The sequence below is a fragment of the Grammomys surdaster genome, unplaced genomic scaffold (assembly GCF_004785775.1).
Source record: "Grammomys surdaster isolate TR1022 unplaced genomic scaffold, NIH_TR_1.0 125368, whole genome shotgun sequence".
In the NCBI taxonomy this organism is placed as follows: domain Eukaryota; kingdom Metazoa; phylum Chordata; class Mammalia; order Rodentia; family Muridae; genus Grammomys; species Grammomys surdaster.
In genome coordinates, this window is record NW_021620240.1 from 946,563 (window position 1) to 965,452 (window position 18,890).

General features: G+C 43.2%; 1 protein-coding gene across 1 annotated transcript in view; it reads right to left on the reverse strand.

The window, feature by feature from the left end:
• Positions 1–18,890, reverse strand: part of LOC114637669 (NACHT, LRR and PYD domains-containing protein 1a-like) — a 36,025-nt gene that overhangs the window by 8,685 nt on the left and 8,450 nt on the right. The window contains exons 2-8 of the mRNA XM_028785929.1: positions 16,515–18,189; positions 9,853–10,023; positions 8,977–9,147; positions 7,072–7,161; positions 4,847–4,938; positions 3,555–3,654; positions 944–1,167 (exon numbers count right to left, since the gene is read on the reverse strand). Coding sequence (XP_028641762.1) covers positions 944–1,167; positions 3,555–3,654; positions 4,847–4,938; positions 7,072–7,161; positions 8,977–9,147; positions 9,853–10,023; positions 16,515–18,189 — 2,523 coding nt within the window. The remainder of the gene's footprint in view (positions 1–943; positions 1,168–3,554; positions 3,655–4,846; positions 4,939–7,071; positions 7,162–8,976; positions 9,148–9,852; positions 10,024–16,514; positions 18,190–18,890) is intronic.

The following is an 18,890-nucleotide window of genomic DNA, read 5'->3' on the forward strand; positions in this document are numbered from 1 at the left end:
AAAAAAAAAAGTCACAAATTCCTGAGCAGGAAAACACACCAATCTCTGAGATTCCTTCCTAGAAACCCCCACCAATCTCTGAGCATTAAACTCCACCAATACCTGAAAAGAAATACCCATATATCCTTGAACTCCCCAAGCTCAGGACTTGAAATACGGTCAACCCTGAATCTTGAAACCTCTGCCCTAAAAGCTCCACCCCTCAGAAATCCTATAGAAGCCTTGTCCATAGTCCAATTCCTTGCTGTGCACTCCTGGGAGCAGATGGCAGCCATTCCTGGATCTGTCCCTCCAGAACTTGGACCCTCCAGTAAATGTCTTTCGTGGGATTTTCTGCCTTGTGTCACTCTCTGATTGGAAGACTCCAAGAAGACAAGAAGCAATGAAGAGAAGAGAAGAAGTAAAGAGAAGGAGCAGGGCTGAGGCTCTCGAGCTCCTCAGCTCAGCTGGGGAGACCCACCCCTGGAGCTGCAATGCCTCTGCTGAGGAGGCTTCCTCTCAGAACTGTGTGGTTCCTGAGCTCCCATGTCAAGGATGATCTTCCCTTGGAATACCTTCTCCCGTCAGAACTGTATAGTTCCTGTGTTTCTAATCCCAGGATACCCTTACATCTGAGCAGAAACAGTATACTTTGAGAGACATATTTTTAAAGAGTAATTGATAATCACCAGTTAATATTGCTACTGAGGACGTCACTGTATAATTAGGGATTCCTTTTGGTAAAATAGAAGTAAAGTTATAAGGCTGGGAGTCCTGTGCTTTAAAGAAGATACATCAGACAAGAAGGGATGACAAAACATATCATTGTCCACCTCTGTAAACTGCTATGCCTCATTAAGGAAACTTTGAAACACTTCTTTATCACCCACCATATTTAGTTCCTATATGGCCAGTCAAGCCCACTCATTATTAAAACCTTCCTCCTTAATCTTCCCTTGGTTACCTTGGAGAGCCACAAAATGAGGGAGGTACACTGCAGTCACAGCTCCTTTCTCAGCCTTGATGTCAAATAGAGGTCCAACAACCATGTAACTGTGTTGCAAGGAAGTCTTGTCCAGGTATTGGCTCCAGGCACAGAATTCAATCTCGATTGTCACTGCCTTTGTCACCACAAAGTGGAGTCCTGTGCTGGGGCAGTGATAGGAACCAGCCATGGGCAATTGAACTCTGAAAGAGGAGAAGCAGAGACCACTTCAAACCAGTACTACTCATCTGTTGTTTGCAGACCCAGTGCAGAGCTCAGGACACAGCAGACTTCAGGCAGCTGTCTCTGAGTTTTATTCCTCTGCTGTCTATGTGGATCCTTGAATAGTCATTTAATCTCCCAGTCTGTTTCCTCAACTGTACATGAGGTTAATGATGACATCATCTTAGAGAACTGTGAATATTGAGTGATCTAGTGCAAACTTCCTTTTAAAACATGTAGGGAGCAGTCAGCTCTTCCTGCGATGGTGATGAAGGTGATGAAATAGGTTTGTGTGTGTGTGTGTGTGTGTGTGTGTGTCCCTGTTGATGTCCATGTGTGTGAAGTTTGGGAGATAAACCTAAGACATTATGTTCACTTGACAATGGCTCAAACAATCAGGTACATCTTCAGTTTTTAGTGTTTATATTCTTTTTTTTTTTTAATCACCATCCACCTATCATCTATCTATCTATCTATCTATCTATCTATCTATCTATCTTTATCTATTATCATCTCATCATTATCTATTATCTATTTGTCTATTATCTACCTATCAATCATCAATTTCTATTATCTATTTACCTATTTATCATCTATCATCATTGTTTATCCTCATTGTCTATCATCTATCTATCTATCTATCTATCTATCTATCTATCATTTATCTATGTATCATCTTTCTACTATCTATCAATTTATCTTCATCATCATCATCATTGATCTATCTATCATCACCGATTTATTTATTTATTTATTTTTTAATTTAATTTAATTTTTTTTATTTTTTTTTTATTGGATGATTTATTTACATTTCCTATGTTGTCCCCTTACCCCATCCCCCACCACCCCCTCGGAACCCCCAATCCCCTCGCCCCTCCTCCTTCTTCTCTGTGGATGTAACCTCTATCTACCCCCCCACTCCCACCTCCCCACCCTCGAAATTCCCACCCCCTGGGGCATCCAGCCTTCATGAGGTCAAGGTTCTCTTCTTCCACCTATGCCCAGCAGGGCCCTCCACTTTTACATATTCAGCTGAAGCCCTGGATCCCCCACTAAGTGCTCCCAGGCTGGTGGTTTAGACCCTGGGAGGTGTGGTTGGTTGGTATTGTTGCTCTCCTCATGGTGCCACAAATCCTTTCAGCTCCTTCAGTCTTCACTCTAACTCCTCTATTGAGAACCCCATGATCAGTTCAATGGCTAGTTGTGAGCATCTGCCTCTGAATATGTCTGACTCTTGAAGGCCTCTGAGGAGATATCCATATCAAGCTCTTATCAGCATGCACTTCCTGTCTTCCACATCAGCATCTACCTTTGGTGATTGCACATGGGATAGATACTCAGGTGGAGTGGTCTTGAGACGGCCCCTCCTTCAGTTTCTGTCCCTCACTTTGTCTCCATATTTGCTCCCTTGAGTATTTTGTTAGTGTTTATATTCTTAAAGTATATGTATACTTCCCAATAATGGGAGTCTATCTGATGATAATAGTGGTAAATTGTTGACCCCCAAACACTTTAACAACACCTTCAGTTATTTTCCCATTGCTGTCTGTTTGGCGAATGTTGGGTAGACAAGTGCCAGTTTCTGTGGTAGGAAATGAAGACTGACAGTTTCTTTAGCTGAGATAGTGACTGTGACAGTGTTGGAGGAGGGTAACAGGTTATGGAAGATACCATTGTTGTGCATTTAGTCATTCATTATTTGTGAGACTATAATTTTTAGAGGATAGGGCTGCCATATACACGATAATGTTCTCAGCTTCAGGGGTTCTTGGCACACAATGGTTGTTAGTAATGTAAGAATGCAGAGAATACAGGGATGTAATGGAAAGGTAAGAGACAGGAAAAACAAATAGGAGGGGGGTGCTGTTTATAGCAGGAATACAGTAATCACCAGAAAGTCTACATTTCACATAATGAGCAAAACTAGCACAAGCTGTTTAGGTGAAATGAAATACTCAGGTCAGCACAGTTGTGGAAGACTAAGTCCTATCTTAATCATAGGGATGCCTAGTACAATTATTGTGGTTGAAATCATAGGATGTCATGGCCATATATTACTGCGACAGTTGTACTGTCACAATACTGTGATAGTGTTGACAAAGAAAGAGTGAGCATAATTGAAACAAATTGGAAGTGGTTGATGGATCTGAGGAACTGGATGGAAAAATACTTTTCTCCTGTTTTATAAATCTTTGAAAATTTTTTGGAAGAAAAATAACAGCCCCAAATTCTATTATAGTCCTGGACTACTCTTCTGTATTGGCACGGGAGAAGGTACAATAGAGACTGGGTGGGGGTGTATCTGTGGGGATCCCTTACGGAAAGTAGACTGTAAAAAGCAAGCCTCTGCTATGCAAAGCTCACTCACCGGTACATGTTCCTCTCTCCATCAACCACCTCAGTAGCCACAGGTCCTGTAGGGCCCCAGAAATCATCCTCAGTCCCCAGAGGTTCCATGGGTTTTTCTCCTGGAGAGACAGGAGAGTATGGATGAAAGGTCTTTAATGGTACATGTTATAAGTCCTACTCCTGTAGAAGAGGCCTGGGAGTGGTCACTCTGTAATGTACCATGGCTGAACCCTTTTCTAGATTGACCAGCTTAGTCCTTATCGGGAAGTACAGCTTTAGTCTGTATCACTGGCTCTTGGGATGCCTGCATATATATATACGTGTGTGTGTGTGTGTGTGTGTGTGTGTGTATGTGTGATTTTGCTTTATTTTTTTTACGTTGTGCTGTTTGAGAAGCCATCCAACATACATCCTTTTAAGCCAGCCTTTGAGTTTTCTTTCTTCCTAGCCTGTCTCAAGTGGGTATGCTGAGAACAGAACTCAAAAAAATGGATGAGTAAAGGGACATGGAGATGAGTCCTAGGCTATAGCAAAGCAGAATGAAAGAGGGAGCCATGGAACAGAGCCTGATACAAGCTACAGACTTGAGAGAGGGGCAGCAGTAGCCTCCAAGGCTGAGAGAGAAGGAAGCAATCCCACCTCTGGGTTCTAGGCGTGAAAGGTCTTGCAAGTGGTGTGGATCTTGTTTGTGATGATCTTGTACTGTTCCATGCCAGAGACAGGGGGATAGAAATGATCACTACTTCCAGGACATTTATTACACATAATGCTTTTTGTATGGGACAGGGAATTTGCATCCATGAAACCTCACCAATATCACTGCTTGAACAAGATTGTCCCAATGATAGCAGTAGTTGACATGCTAATGTGGCTGAGGGAAATCTCTTAGTGCTCCAAGCCAAAATAAAGAGCTACAGGGACTTAACAGCTGGTAGGAGAGAGGTAACATCAGTCTTCCCAGGCAAGGGTTACCACATAGGTTTTCCAGTCCTAAGTGGCCACCCTCAAACATGTATACATGACCAACAGTAAATAGACTCATCACATTTTATTTACATATATGTATGTACACATAAGTGTATATCCACATATATTTAACAACAATAATATTAAACAAGAGGTCAGGAATTTGAGAGTTTGAGGATGGGACACAGGAGGAGTTAGAGTGTCTATATGGAGGGGCAGGAATAATGTAATATAATACATGTGTATGAAATAAAAAATTCAAACAAGAGAGAGAAATGATGACTTTCCCCTAAAGATGCCCTTGCATCCAATGCTTACAGGTTCTGGGTTAATTCCTTTACATACCTGACTGTTGTCTCTGCTGCTTCAATAAAGCTGGGCTATCACCCACTTCTTCTTTATCCATGTTCATAGTAGGGACCATTCTATGCGGCTTCCTACACATAGACATATTGTTTCCCTCAGATAAAAAGCATGGAGAGTCAGGGCTGTGTGTACAATATCTCCACACAAAAAAATCCAACCCATCTGGTTTTTTACTCTGTCCCAGGCTTCTTCTTTGAGCCACAACTGTATGAAGGCCCCCATCCTCCTGTGCATCCATGGTGCCAGAACCAGGACAATCTCAACCCCTCCTTTGTTTTATATGAATGTTTCCCATTGTTCACACATTAGAATGTTAATCCAAAATGCAATGCCACAGTGTACATATGTTGAAGGGTGAGGCACAATGGGATTGGAAGGGCTCTGCCTTCATTAAGGGGTCAATACCATCACCACAGAGGTAGATTCCTGTGCCCTCGCCAGATTGCCACAAAAGGCAGCTTGACTTCTTGGTTTCTACGTTTCCCTGTTGTGAAATCAAATGAAAGAGCAAGAAGGACTTCTTGATGCAGAGTCCATGCCCTTGCCCTTCCTTTCATCTAGAACTGCAAGAAATAGTCCTGTTCTTGATATGTGGTACCCAGTGTCAGACACTGGGTTATAGCCACAGAAAATAAACTGATAGTCACTCACTCTAAATCTTAATAATCTAGACAATACCTTCTATGATGGTATTGTCTCCCCCTTTCTGTTCTTTACTCTAATCTCACAAAGCCTGCATCCCAGTCCTAAGATGAAGTGAGCAGTGTCCTGAGCCACCACCCACATCCTCTGACAGGTATTCCTGCTTCTGAGGTGGCCCTTTCCAGCACATTTTCTGCATAATAGCTGTCCATAAAATATGGGAGGAGATACCAGTTCATGACTGAGGCCATGGAATGCCTCTCATTGCCTCTGGGCAGAAGTAGAATTTTCTTGGCATGGGACAATCTTCTTATTCTGGACCCAGTCTACTCCAGGGACTCCTATACCACCCTTTCCTGCTCATTGATGTTTAGACCAGTGACTCTTTTAAATTACCATGTTCAAATGTCACCTGGATAGCCTGCTAAATCAGAAATCTCATTGAAGGAAGCTGCCCTACCTGAAATTCTGAGTCAGCAGAGATGGACTGGGGCCTGAGAACCTGCATTTCTGTGGATCTCTCAGGTGATGGTGAAGCAGAGCTGAAGGTCTCCACATGTGATTTCCTCTCCCTCCAAGGTACTTCTCTCTCTGCTTCCTTATACTCTATACCTGGTGTTTTCTTCTACTTGGCTCTTTCCAGATTTCTCTTGTTTGAGAGGTCACCACAGCTCACCTCAGCTTTGGATGAGGTCAGACAGACCACCATTGCACTCACAGACTCCCTGGTATAATTACATGGACAGTGGGTTCCCTCTTTGCTGGACTGAGGTAATAAATGTTGGGCCATGTCTGCCTTGTTCATGAATGTGCCCTCAGATGCCCAAATAGTGTTTGATGCATAGTGTTTCTGCAGGAATGTTTGTTCAACCCTCCTATGTCTAAAATCCGTTCCATTTCACATGCAGCACAGAAGCTATGAACTTGAGAGCAGATGGTAATCACAATCATGAGCTGAAATATGCCCAAAATCAGGTTTTAGCACAGTCCCTGGGGGTGGAAACAGACTTTTCCTTCTCTGAAGCCTCATATTTTATAGTAGCATGTGTGTGTGTGTGTGTGTGTGTGCATGTTTGTGTGTTTGTACATGTGCATGTGTGTGTGTGTTGGAGCATGCACATTATCTTTTGTGTATTTGTCTGTTTGAGTATTAGAGTTGAAACAGTGATACACAGAGTGTGTTTTGTTCTCTAAGCGTTTTTCTACTTCTTTCTTCACTGTGGGTTCTGCTTTCATTGTTCCAGTGGTCTGGCTTTATTCATGGCTAATGTCATCACACTTGCTGTTCCCAGAGGACTTTCCACAAATTCACCCCTTTATATGTTTTTTGAAGGCAGAGCTTAAGTAGTCATGTTGTATAATCCTATTTTTGCTAAAAAAAAAAAATACAACCTCTGTACATACAGAACCCTTCCTTATTTCAGTCACTGTGGTTTCCTGGTTTCTTCCAGGCTTTCTGTGTCTTTCCCACTTCAGATCCCATTCCCCATTTCTCAGCTTTGAACCAGCCACATAGGGCAGGGTTGTGGAGAGGGAATCCTTTGTCTCCCTCTCCCTCTTACCATGTGCTGGAGATGAGCAACTTTGCATTCTTTGCCTCCAGGGTCCTGAGCTCTGTAATCACTTGGTCACTGAGAGAGGCCTGGTCCAGCCTGCAAGCACAAGAGGGAGCTATTTCTTCTGTGATCCAATGCAGGATCTTGAGAACTCAGAGTCCAGGATCTTGGAATCTGTTGTCTATGGTAGGAGTCAGTAAGGACGCTCATTCAGTCTTATCATTGATCAAAAATCAAGACCAAGGAGAGAGACAGAGAGAGCAGCAGCAGGCTGAGAGGAAGGTGTCCATGAGGCAGTCTCAGTGGGACTTGGTCTGTGTCCAGTGAGATCTGAATACAAGAAGTGGACCTTTGAAACATTTCAGAGCTGAAATGTGGGGCTGGCCCTTTCTACCTCATCTCCACAGGTCAGTTTTTGGAAATAGATTGTCCCAGGGAGTGGAACATGGCCATAGCTAGGGGACTCTTGTTGGCAAAGGGCACATCTGTAGTTATCAGAATTCCTAAAGGCTGATAGTCATGTCCACATCCCCAAAGGGATTCTGGGCAGCTATCCAAGGTGAACACATAGTGCCAGGATGCAAGGTTTCATGGACATTCACCTAGAAGGAAAGAGCCTTGGTTCCATTCTCACTTCCTGCCTCCATCCCTTTAGTGTTAAGGAAGGAAACTTTGTCCTTACATAGAAGGCACTACCAAGGTCCTCTGGTCCATTCTTATGACCCTCAGGTTCTAGGGTTGCTGATGGTGTTAGAGTAGTGCCTGACTTCTCTGGGTTTCAGAGTCCTCAGTTCCTAAGCATGGATACATCACTCCCACTCTCCCGGCTGGGAGGCACAAACAGGGCAGGAGGGTAAAGACTTCTCTCGGAGAGGCTGTGTAATGACACCAAGCTGCTTTTTGTGGATGGTTACAGAGCCTTTGAGTTCAAGATTGTTCTGTCTTCAGGAGGGAAGGAGACAGGAGTTCACATGTAACTAAGCTGTCTTTAAGGCCGACCTGCAGTAGAGTTCAGTCCTGGACATGCTCTTCAGTGTGTAAGGAACACTCATGGCTGAAAACCTGCTAAGGAATAAAGATGCCAAGCAGCTGGGCCTGTTTCAGCTGCCAGAGGGGAGGAAATAAGAATTCTCACTGCAAAACTGCTCCTAAGGTTTCAGAGTTGCAGCAGAAGACCAGACAGAGGGACGCCCCAGGGAGCAGGCTTGCCTGACTCTTCCTGTCAGCTGGAAGAACCAGCAGGCTCTGGGTACAGGGCTCCAGAGCCTCTGTGGTTCTCTCATGAAGGGCACTGGCCAGCAACCTCTGGGAAGTGTTCTTCAAGAAACTGCCTATGGGAGGCTGGAGAGATGTCTCAGTGGTTAGAAGCACTGACTGCTCTTCCAGAGGTCCTGAGTTCAATTTCCAGCAACCACATGGTGGCTCACAACCATCTGTAATGAGATCCAATGCCTTCTTCTGGTCTGTCTGAAGGTAGCAACAGTGCACAGTGTACTTACATACATAAAATAAACATGGAAATCTTTAAAAAATTACTTATTCTGTTTATATAAGTACACTGTCACTTTCTTCAGACACATGCTAATACATGTGATTACACCATACCTAGCTACTTACCAAGTATTGTCTTTGTTTTTACAAATGTATACTGTATACCATTTCATACGTACTATGCTGTACACATTACATGTCCATGAGACGGGTATCACATTCCATTTAATCCACGAGGACAATGAGTTTTCCAGAATTCTGTGACTTGCCCAATCACAGGCTGTAAGTGGCACATCTGGTCAGGATCCAGGCTGACTATGAATTATCTATCCCTTTTCTTTCCTATGTTTTGTCATCTGGGAACTCACCTATGTCCCCTCCCCTCTTTATGACCAGAAAGGAATTGCAGGGCTTGCTTACCGCAGGATGCTGAGGTTGCAGGCAGGATTCCTGAGCCCCTCACACAGCAGCCTCACACCATCATCACCCAGGTCATTCAGCCGCAGGTCTAGCTCAGTCAGGCTGGAGCGAACACTGAGCACTGATGCCAGGAGTGAGCAGTGTGTGGATGTGAGGCCACATTCAACGAGCCTGCATGGAAGATGCTCACGTCAGCTTCTCCAGGGATCTGCTTTTTGAGAACTTATTGCAGGTCTCCATTTGTGAGCCTTGGCATGCTGAGCTGCCAGTGGTTATCTCTCTGTTGTGCCTTTTCTGCTCTAGGGAGATGATTCCATGTTCTCTGCATCTGAGCTTCAGGAGCAATAGGTCACACCAATGCTCTGCTACCACTGGACATGGCAGAGCTATCCGTAGGCCCAGGATGGCTCACTGGTACATCTCAAGAGTCATGAGACATGAAATTTACCAGACAAAGAATAGGGCATGGTATTATTCATTAAGTCAAATTGTAGAAGTCTGATTACAAGGGCAGAGGGCAGGAGGAAAGAGGGAGAAGCTATTCCTCAGAACTGGAGCTTTCTCCCCTCAGGCTTCCCTTTGTCTCTGTATTCTTCAGTTCTGCTCTAGCCATATCCTCAGGAAGTGTGCTCCACCGAAGCCCTCATGAGTCTAGTGCTATCATTAGGTAGTAGGATTTCTTGATGAATGCAGTCTCTCATAATCCCCAAGAACAGAATCCCATTTGTTTATCTTGAAAAGTCTGCCATATGTCATAGGTGTGGTAAAGGGAGTTTAGTGAATATTGATAAATACTAAGCCTCTCCCTAGAGTCATCCTTTGCCTTTAGTCTCCTCCCATCTACCTGCTTCAGGGGAGAACCCAATGCAGACTCACCACAAGATCTTTAGTTTGCAGTTACGGTGTCTAAGGGTTATACAGAGACTTTGCACTGCAGAGTAGCTCAGTGGATTTCCACTTAGGTCCAGCTCCTCCAGGTTTCTGGTGAATTTAAGATTGGAGAAGAAAATGTTCCAACTGGCATCAGTGATTGGGGTCCATCTGTACCTGAGGGGAGAGAGAGATAGTAGAGGGGTGTGACTTGTGTGTGCATAGTGTGTACACAGTTCCACATAGCAGATTGAGTTTTTGTCTTTCTGAGCCCCACACACTGGTATGCCATCCCCAGAATTCATTAGCCTTGTATATGTTCCTTTGCTCCAAATTTATCCACCCCAGAAACAAACAAAAAAAACCCATGGTTATTTCATTAGATACTGAAAAATCATTTGAAAAAAATTCAACACAGCTTCATATTAAAAGTCTTGGAGAGATCAGGGAGACAAAGTACATACCTAAACACAATAAACAGCAAGCCAATAGCCAATGTTAAATCAAATGGAGAGAAACTTAAAAAGCGATTCCACCAAAATCAGGGACAAGACAAGGCTGTCTACTCTCTCCATAGTTATTCAGTATAGAACTTGACGTTTTAGATAGAATGATAAAACAGCTAAAGGGGACCAAATGGATACAAATGGGAAAGGAAGAAAAAAAAGTATTGCTATTTGCAGATGACATGATGGTAAACATAAGTGACCATAAAAGTTCTACCAGAGAACTCCTACAGCTGATAACCACCTTCAGCAAGTGGCTGGATACAAAATTAACTAAAAAAAAATCAGTAGGTCTCCTACATAAAACAACAAATGTGCTAAGAAATTATGGAACAACACTCATCATAATAGCCATAAATAATATATCCTTGAGTAATTCTAAGCAAGCAAATGAAAGAACTGTATGACAAGCACTTTAAATTTTTGAAGAAAGAAATTAAAGAAGACATCAGAAGATGCAGAGATCTCCCATGCTCATGTATTGGTAGGATTGTAAAAATGGCCATACTACTAAAAGCAATCTACAGATTAATGAAATTTTCATCATAATACTAACACAATTCTTTATAGACCTTCAAAGAACAATATTAAAATTAATAGGGAAAACCAAAAAAACCCAGGATAGCTAAAACATCCTGTAGAAATGTTAAAAAAACCAAACAAGCCTTTTTGCAGTATCACCACCCCTGATTTCAAGTTGTACTACAGAGAAATAGTAATAAATACTACATGGTACTGGCATGAAAACAGACAGGTTGATAATTGGAATCGAATCAAGGAATGAGAAGTAAGTCCAGACACTTATGCATCTCAATTTTTGACAAAGAAGCCAAAACTACACAATGGGAAAAAAGAAAGCATTTTCAATGTTAGTAGGTTCATATCTATCACCACGCACACATATCTCAGGTCCAAGTGAACCAAAAAACCTCAATGTAAAATTTGATACACTAAATGCAATAGAAGAAAAAGCGGGAAGTAGCTTGAACACACTGATACAAGAGACAACTTCCTGAATTGAACACCAAGAGCTCAGGCCCTAGTATCAAAAATAAATAGGACTTCATGAACTGAAAAGCTTCTGTAAGGCAGAGGACACTGTCAAAAGGACAGGTGGCAGTCTCTGGAATGAGGAAGATTTTCACCAACTCCACATCTAACAGAGGGCTAATATCCAAAATGTAGAAAAAACCCTAAGAAACTATGAGGGACAATCGCATGAGAGCCCACCCCAACACTAGTACTGTTAGTCCGCTCTACTTGCAGACAGTAGCCTAGCTTTACTGACATCGGAGATGCTTCATCCAGTAGATGATGGAGATATATGCAGAGACCCACAGCCAAACATTAGATGCATCTTGGGAAATCTTGTGGGCGTGATGGATTGCAGGAGCAGGAGAGGTCACACACACTATAAGGAATGTACAGAATCAACTAACCTGGGCCAATATGGGCTCACAGAGTCTGAACCACTAACCAGAGAAGATGTAGAGGGATGGATCTGGATCCTCTACACATATGTAACAAATGTGCAGCTTGGTCTTCATGTGAGATCCCTAATGGCAGGAGCTGGTGCTGTCTCTGACACTGCTGTCTGCCTTTGGATCACTTTCCAATAACTAGGCTTCTTGTCTAGCTTCAATAGGAGAAGGTGCACTTGCAACTTGAAATGCCAAGGTGGGTTGATGACCACGGGAGGTCTCCCCTTCCCTGAACATAAAGGGCAAGGGGTGGGGAGGTGAGGTGAAGGGTGAGGTGCCAGGGAAGTTTAGCGATTTCCCCAGAAAACAGATAGGAGCCAATCTGATGCAACTCACAGCAGGGTCTTTACTCTATTCAAGCGAGCACAGGGCTCCTCAGCTTACTGCTGACAGGGAGGATGGTTTTGGTGGAGAGAGGAACCCCAAATGTCTATGGGGCAAGGCTTTATAGTAAGCAACAAGCAGGGAGTACTGTGCAAGCATCCAATTGGAAAGCTACTGTGGCCTTTAACATAATTGGCTGGTGCTGGGAGTCATACCATAAACTTGATTTCTGTTGTTCTCTGCATTGGTGGTCATTAGGCAGGGAGTGGGCTTGTAACCTGGGGGTGCAGATTTGTTGTGAGAATAACCTGGAGATACTGGTCTTGTTAGGAGTGTAACCTGGAGATGCTGGTATTGTTCGGGGTGTAACATGGAGATGCTGGTCTTGTTGGGGATGTAATCTGGAGACTGGAGCTAGGCACATGTTTTGTTGGAGGGCAACTTGGAAACTAATGCTAGGTACCAGCCTGTTAATTTACCCGAATTTAAACTTAGGTCAGGTTCTCTAAAATGGACTCTGAATTTTAAAGATTTGGTCTCTCAGAACTGAGAAGAGAGGAGGGAGAAGCTGCAATTGGGATGTAAATCAATCAATCAATCAATCAATCAACCAATCAATTAATGAATAAAATGGGGTACATATCTAAACAGAAGATTCTCGACAGAGGAATCTCTAAAGGATATGAAGCACTTAAAGAAATATTCACCATCCTTAGTCATCAAAGAAATGCAAATCAAACAACTCTGGGATTCCATCTTACACCTGTAAGAATGGTTAAGATAAAAAATTCAAGCAACAGCTTATGCTGGTGAGGATGTGGAGCAAGGGGAACACTCTTCCATTGCTGGTGGGGGTGAAACATTGTACACTCATTTTGAAAATCAATTTGGCAGTTTCTCAGAAAATTGGGAATAGATCTACCTCTAGACACAACTATATCACTCCTGGACATACATTTAAAAGTAGTTCCACCATACCACAAGGACACTTCTTCAACTGTGTTCATAGCAGCTTTATTTATAATAGCCAGAAACTGGAAACAACCTAGATGTCCCTTAATCGAGGAATGGATAAAAAAAATGTACATTTACACTATGGACTCAGCTATTAAAAACAATAGCATCGTGAAATTTGCAAGCAAATGGATGGAACTAGAAAAAGATAACACAGATCTTGAGTAAGATAACACAGATCCAGAAAGACAAATGTGTTAGTTACACATTGAGACATAAACACAGCTAAAGAACCTCAGACCCACAATTTGTCCTGTGTACAAGAAAGGTAGGGGTAAAAGATGGAGCAGATTTTGAGGGAAGGCCAACCAATGTCTGGCCCAACTTCAGACCTATGCCATTAGAGTATCACCCCTGATACTGTTAATACTATTCTCCTATATTTGAAGACAGAAGCCTAGCATAACTGTCCTCTGAAGGCTTCACTAAGCAACTGATGAAAACTGATGCAGAGATATATAGCCAAATATTAAATGGAGGTTGGGGAATCCTGTGGAAAGGGAGAGGAAGAATTGATAGAGCCAAAAGCATCAAAAGACACCACAAGAAACTACTGCTACTACTACAAACCCTACAGAATCAACTAACCTGGGCCCATAGGGCCTCACAGAGACTGAACTGCCAATGAGTTGCAGTGCATGTGACTGATCTGGACCCTCTGCACATATGTAACATTTGTGCGGTTGAGTCTTTGTGAGAGGCTCCAAAAGCAGGATCAGGTTGTCTTAAACTCCATTGTCTGCTTTGGATCCCTTTCCCCTAACTGGCCTGCCTTGTCCAGCCTCAATAGAAGAAGATGCAGCTACTACAACTTGGTATGCCAAGGTTGGTTGATATCCATGGGACACCTCCCCTTGTATGAGAAGAAGTGTGGGAGGGGTGAATGGGGGAGAAGAAAAGGTGAGAGGGAGGGAGTTGGAGGAGAGGATTGAGGGGAAGCCTCAATGATGATCCAGATATAAAGAAAATAACTAATTAATATTAATAATAAAAATAAAAATATTTCAAAATCTTGAGCCATTCCCTGTATACTGTTTCTGTTTCCTACTTGTAGTGTAAGATACAAGCTCTCAGGTGCTGCTCCAGTCACCAGTCACCATGCTTTCCCTGTGCCATGGTGGACCCTGATCCCTCTAGAACCATGAGCCCAAATCAACTCTTGTATAAGGTACCATGGTGTTTTATCAGAACAACAGAAAATTATCCAACATAAATGCAATCTTTCTACCAATGAGTTCCATCCTTAGACCTTAATATTTTGAGACAGCATTATACTATGTAGCCCAGGCTGGACTGGAACTTTGACCTTCTTGTGTTGAAATAATTAATTAAAATGGGCCTCTTAGAAAGTCAGCCGACTTTCTAAGCTGCAGCTGCTCTGCCTGTCTCAGCCACCATGTTTCTCAGCCAGTGGCCACATGCGCACAGCAGCTAGAACTGGCCAGCCAGAAACAGCAGCACTGCCACCCACGAGATGCCAGTGTGAGAGATGGTTCTGCCAATCTTCCACACTGTCTCCACAAGGCAGGGCATTGCCCAGACCATTCCATGCAGGCCCAGTAAGAGAATGAGACTCTAATTCTTATAGATTAATCGAAGTCTTTACATGTTTGGTAATGATTAATAACAAGATGCCCACACAATCAGAAGTGTAACCCAATACCCAACCTAAATATACCAACTACCTTTGACTGCTACAAACACGTGAATATCTGCCTCCATTGCTCCTACATCTCTCCCTCTCCTCTTCCTCTTCCTCTTCCTACTCTTCCTCTTCTTCTCCTTACTCCTCCCACCTTAGCTCCTCCTACATTCTTGCCTCTGCAATCTGAGTTTTCGATGACAGGTGTGCACAGCCAGGCTTCTCCAATTCTTAATGCTGTACTTTATGAGAAACTTTTTTGTTCCGATAATTGATATATCATCACTTTTCTCCAAGCATTTATTAGTCCATCCTAATAATATAAAATAATCATTGACACCTTCCTGCATGTGTGTAAGACTGTTTAATCACATGTGCTCTTTACCCTACTTCCCCCTTCTCCTCACCCTGTCCTGTTCTCTCACAGTCACTACACTACTTTCAAGTCATTTGGTTTTCACATGAGCTTTTTATTTCCTGTCAAAATGGTGTCAAAGTGTTGAAATGAAGGAACTTTTCCCCTTTAGCCTCCTGAATGATAGGATTTCAGGATTATGCCAGCAAGTCCAGCTCAGATTATTAGGAGAAAAAGTTTCAACACATAAAAACAGAAGATTTAAATAAAAATGTTACTGTAATGGTTTGTATACACTTGGGTCAGGGAGTAGCACTATTAGGAGGTGTGGCCTTGTTGGAGTAGGTGTGTCACTATGGGCATGGACTTAAGACCCTCATCCTAGCTTCCTGGAAGTCAGTATTCTACCAGCAGCCTTCAGGTGACGATGTTGAACTCCCAGCTCCTCCTGCACCATGCCTTCCTGGATGCTGCTGTGCTCTTGCCTTGATGATAATGAACTGAACCTCTGAAGCTGTAAGCCAGCCCCAATTAAATGTTGTCTTTATAGGAGTTGCCTTGGTCATGGTGTCTGTTCACAGCAGTAAAACCCTAACTAAGACAGTTACTTACCCCAAGAATCTCTCCACTTAAGTAAACGTTCCCTTCCCTGATACTCAGTATATGCTTGGTCATGGAAAGAGGCACTCCCTATGTAATTAGAATATTTGATTGTCTTCTCTCCCAGTTTCTCTGGTCCTTGGACAGCAACTGTTTTTCTCCTCTTGTGACTGATTGATAGGCCATTGAATAAAATAAGTACTTAATGAATATTTATGGGGTGAATTATGTAGAGGGAGGTGAGACACATACTGATACTAAGTAACCACTACTGCACAGGGGAAGCAAATCCTGGAAGAACCTTGCTGCTGGGATTGGCAGAAAGTTAGGGAGCCTTTCAGGTTAGTGCCACTGCCGGGCTGCCTTCATTGACACATATGGATATTATCTGGGCAGTGAAACCATAGGGACTCTCATACATACGCATTCTGAGATGATAGAGAAAGATCTCAGGGCCAAGGTTACTTTCATGAGGGTAGGGGATGGTTCCTACAGGAATGAGCTGTTTCTCAGAGAGAAAGCATGTTAAGAGGGAGGATTAGTAACTGTGGCATTGGAACCCCATGAAGGGTGAAGATAATTTGAATCAGAGAAGCTGGGTGTTCATCACTGAGGCATAGGGAGAGACAAGCTCATAGCCCCATCCCATGATCAAGCACATCAAAGAGAATAGAGAAATGTTCAGAACATGTGGGCTCATGAGACCCACAGGGAATCTGGAGAGAGGACTGTGTCTGAATACTCACAGGATTATCCTTGGGGCTTTCGATGCATATCCTTGCTGTCTTTCTATATTCAGCTGAAGACTCCTCACATGATAACAGAACTGAATGCAGAAAGTGACCACCATGAGATCCATGTCTGTCTGTATCACCAGGTGATTCACATTTGTCTGGGACACTGTGTGTGCAGTATCATTTGGGCCAGGCACTATTGTTCCTTGAAGATCATGCATCACCTGTGTCAGGAGCTCCTCTTCCTGATTTTCATACAGACAGTGGAGCAAACCCAGACATGGTGGTTGATATGGTTGGTTTTTTGCTAGGACGTGACATAGCAGCTTCAACTTTGTCTTCCTAGAAATGTTGCAGTGAAAGAACTTTTTCATTTCTTTCAACCCCTCTTTACTCAAAAGACCAAATAGGAAGCGCACAGTGGGTGCCTCAAACAGGTTTTCTTTTCCATACTGTTCTACCAGTGTTTCCAAAATTCTGTCATTTTCCATATCACCATGTCTTTTCTCCCTATTCTCCAAGATGTAGGACATTGCTGCAAAGAACTCCTGGAGACACAAGTGGGCAAAGGTGTATCTCAGAGAGCTGGGCTGCATTTGAAGGACGTCAATCTTCAGGAAAGTGGCAATGGCATCCTCTGCTAACCCCTGCTTACAGAGGTCGCTTTCACTGAACAGGGTTCTTCTTTGGCAGATCCCCTGAGCAGCCAGTGAGCATAGGCCCCTGAGCTGAGTCCCCATGTGCTTACCTGGGATTATCAGGGAAAGGTATTTCAGGCAGAGGGCTGTGGTTGTCTGTGAGGTCAATGAAAGGTCATACCTCCACACCATCTTCCTTTTCAGGCAAGTGCAGACCAGCCAGCACACCCAGGGAACCTCACACAGGGTCAAGAGCACTGGGTTAGATTTAACAAACCTAAAAGCAATAGCTGCATCTATTACATTTGCAAAATATTTGTAGAAATAATTTTTCCGTTCACACTCAGTGAATCCTAGGACTTCCACCCAACATGGCTGCTTCAAGGAAGGAAGGATCTTCTGCAGAGCTGTGGTCCGAGCTGTGAGCAGGAAGGAAGCCTCAGGAAGGATGGAATTCCCTAGTAAACTTCCCAGCAGAGTGTTCACAGGCTGTATTTGACTCCAGTGAAGACGTAGCTCAGGATTCTTCTCCTCTAAGACCCATGCTGGCTCATCTATGCCATCCAGGATGAAGAGCAGCTTCTCAGGGTGAGACAGTATCTGACTGATGGGAGCTGTGGGCACTTCCTGGCCTTCTTCTATGAGCTCAGTCAGACTCAGCTGCTTGTACTGGGCCAGCTCTCTGCAGCTAAAGAAGAAGACATGCTGGAAGCGATCCCTGTAGAGCTGACCTTCCTTCCAGGATTTCCTCACCTGCCTGGCCAGCATTGATTTCCCAATCCCAGCAGCCCCCTCTATTATGACCAACTGAGGCTTTTTCTGGGTATCTAAGTTTGGATCAAATAAGTCTTGGATGTCAATTATATGTCCTTCTTCTTCTGGTACACATGAATGCCAGCTTTTTTTGACCGAATTCTCTGAGCTTCTTGGGCATAATTTTTGGAAGAGTAGTAGGTTTGTGGAATTTTGGAACAAATTCTCCCCTTTCAATGACTGTGTAGAGTAAAGTGTCACTTCTTCTTGATTCATTCGTACTTCTTGAAATGTTTCTAAAAGAAGAGAAAGTTTGAGTAGCAGTGTATACATTAGTGTTATGTGTTCTTCAATCAATCCTTCCTTCTTTTCTGTCCTCTTTCCTTCACTCCTACTTTCCTTAACCCATATATTCTTTCCTTTCTTTTTTTGATTCTTTATCACCTGGATGCATTTAGGTGTTTGTTTAAGTTGTGGGCATTGGAATATTATGAACAGTGTAGTGCAGAAAATATGAATTTAGAGTAGAAAATTCTACTTCAAGTGGTCATGTGACTACTTCAAGTGGTCATGTGACTAATAATAATGCTGTCTGACTTTCATTCATGCTTCAGCCATTTATCGACTTCTTATCCTGTGCCAGACTTGATCTAGAGCTGGGGAGTAAAGCATGAGTTCACAGACATAACTCTGTCTTCATCCAGCCTATGAGATGATGCAGTAGCTCCACTGAGCTCTGGTTTCCCATTTGTAATTTGGTGGCTGTTATCGCTCCTAGTAGGAGGTCGTGGAGTAATAGGGAGATTACAGACAGTAAAGCAAATGTCTGCTCCTGACAGATCTTATTGGATCTACCATTGCAGTCCTGACAACGTCATCTGGAAGTTCTGAGACTGTGGGTCAGCGGGAAGGTCTACGAATGCCATAGAGTTCATGTTTTAGGACATAGTTTTGGTTCCCAGTCCCCAGGCCTGGCAATCTTGGGTGTATTTTGTAC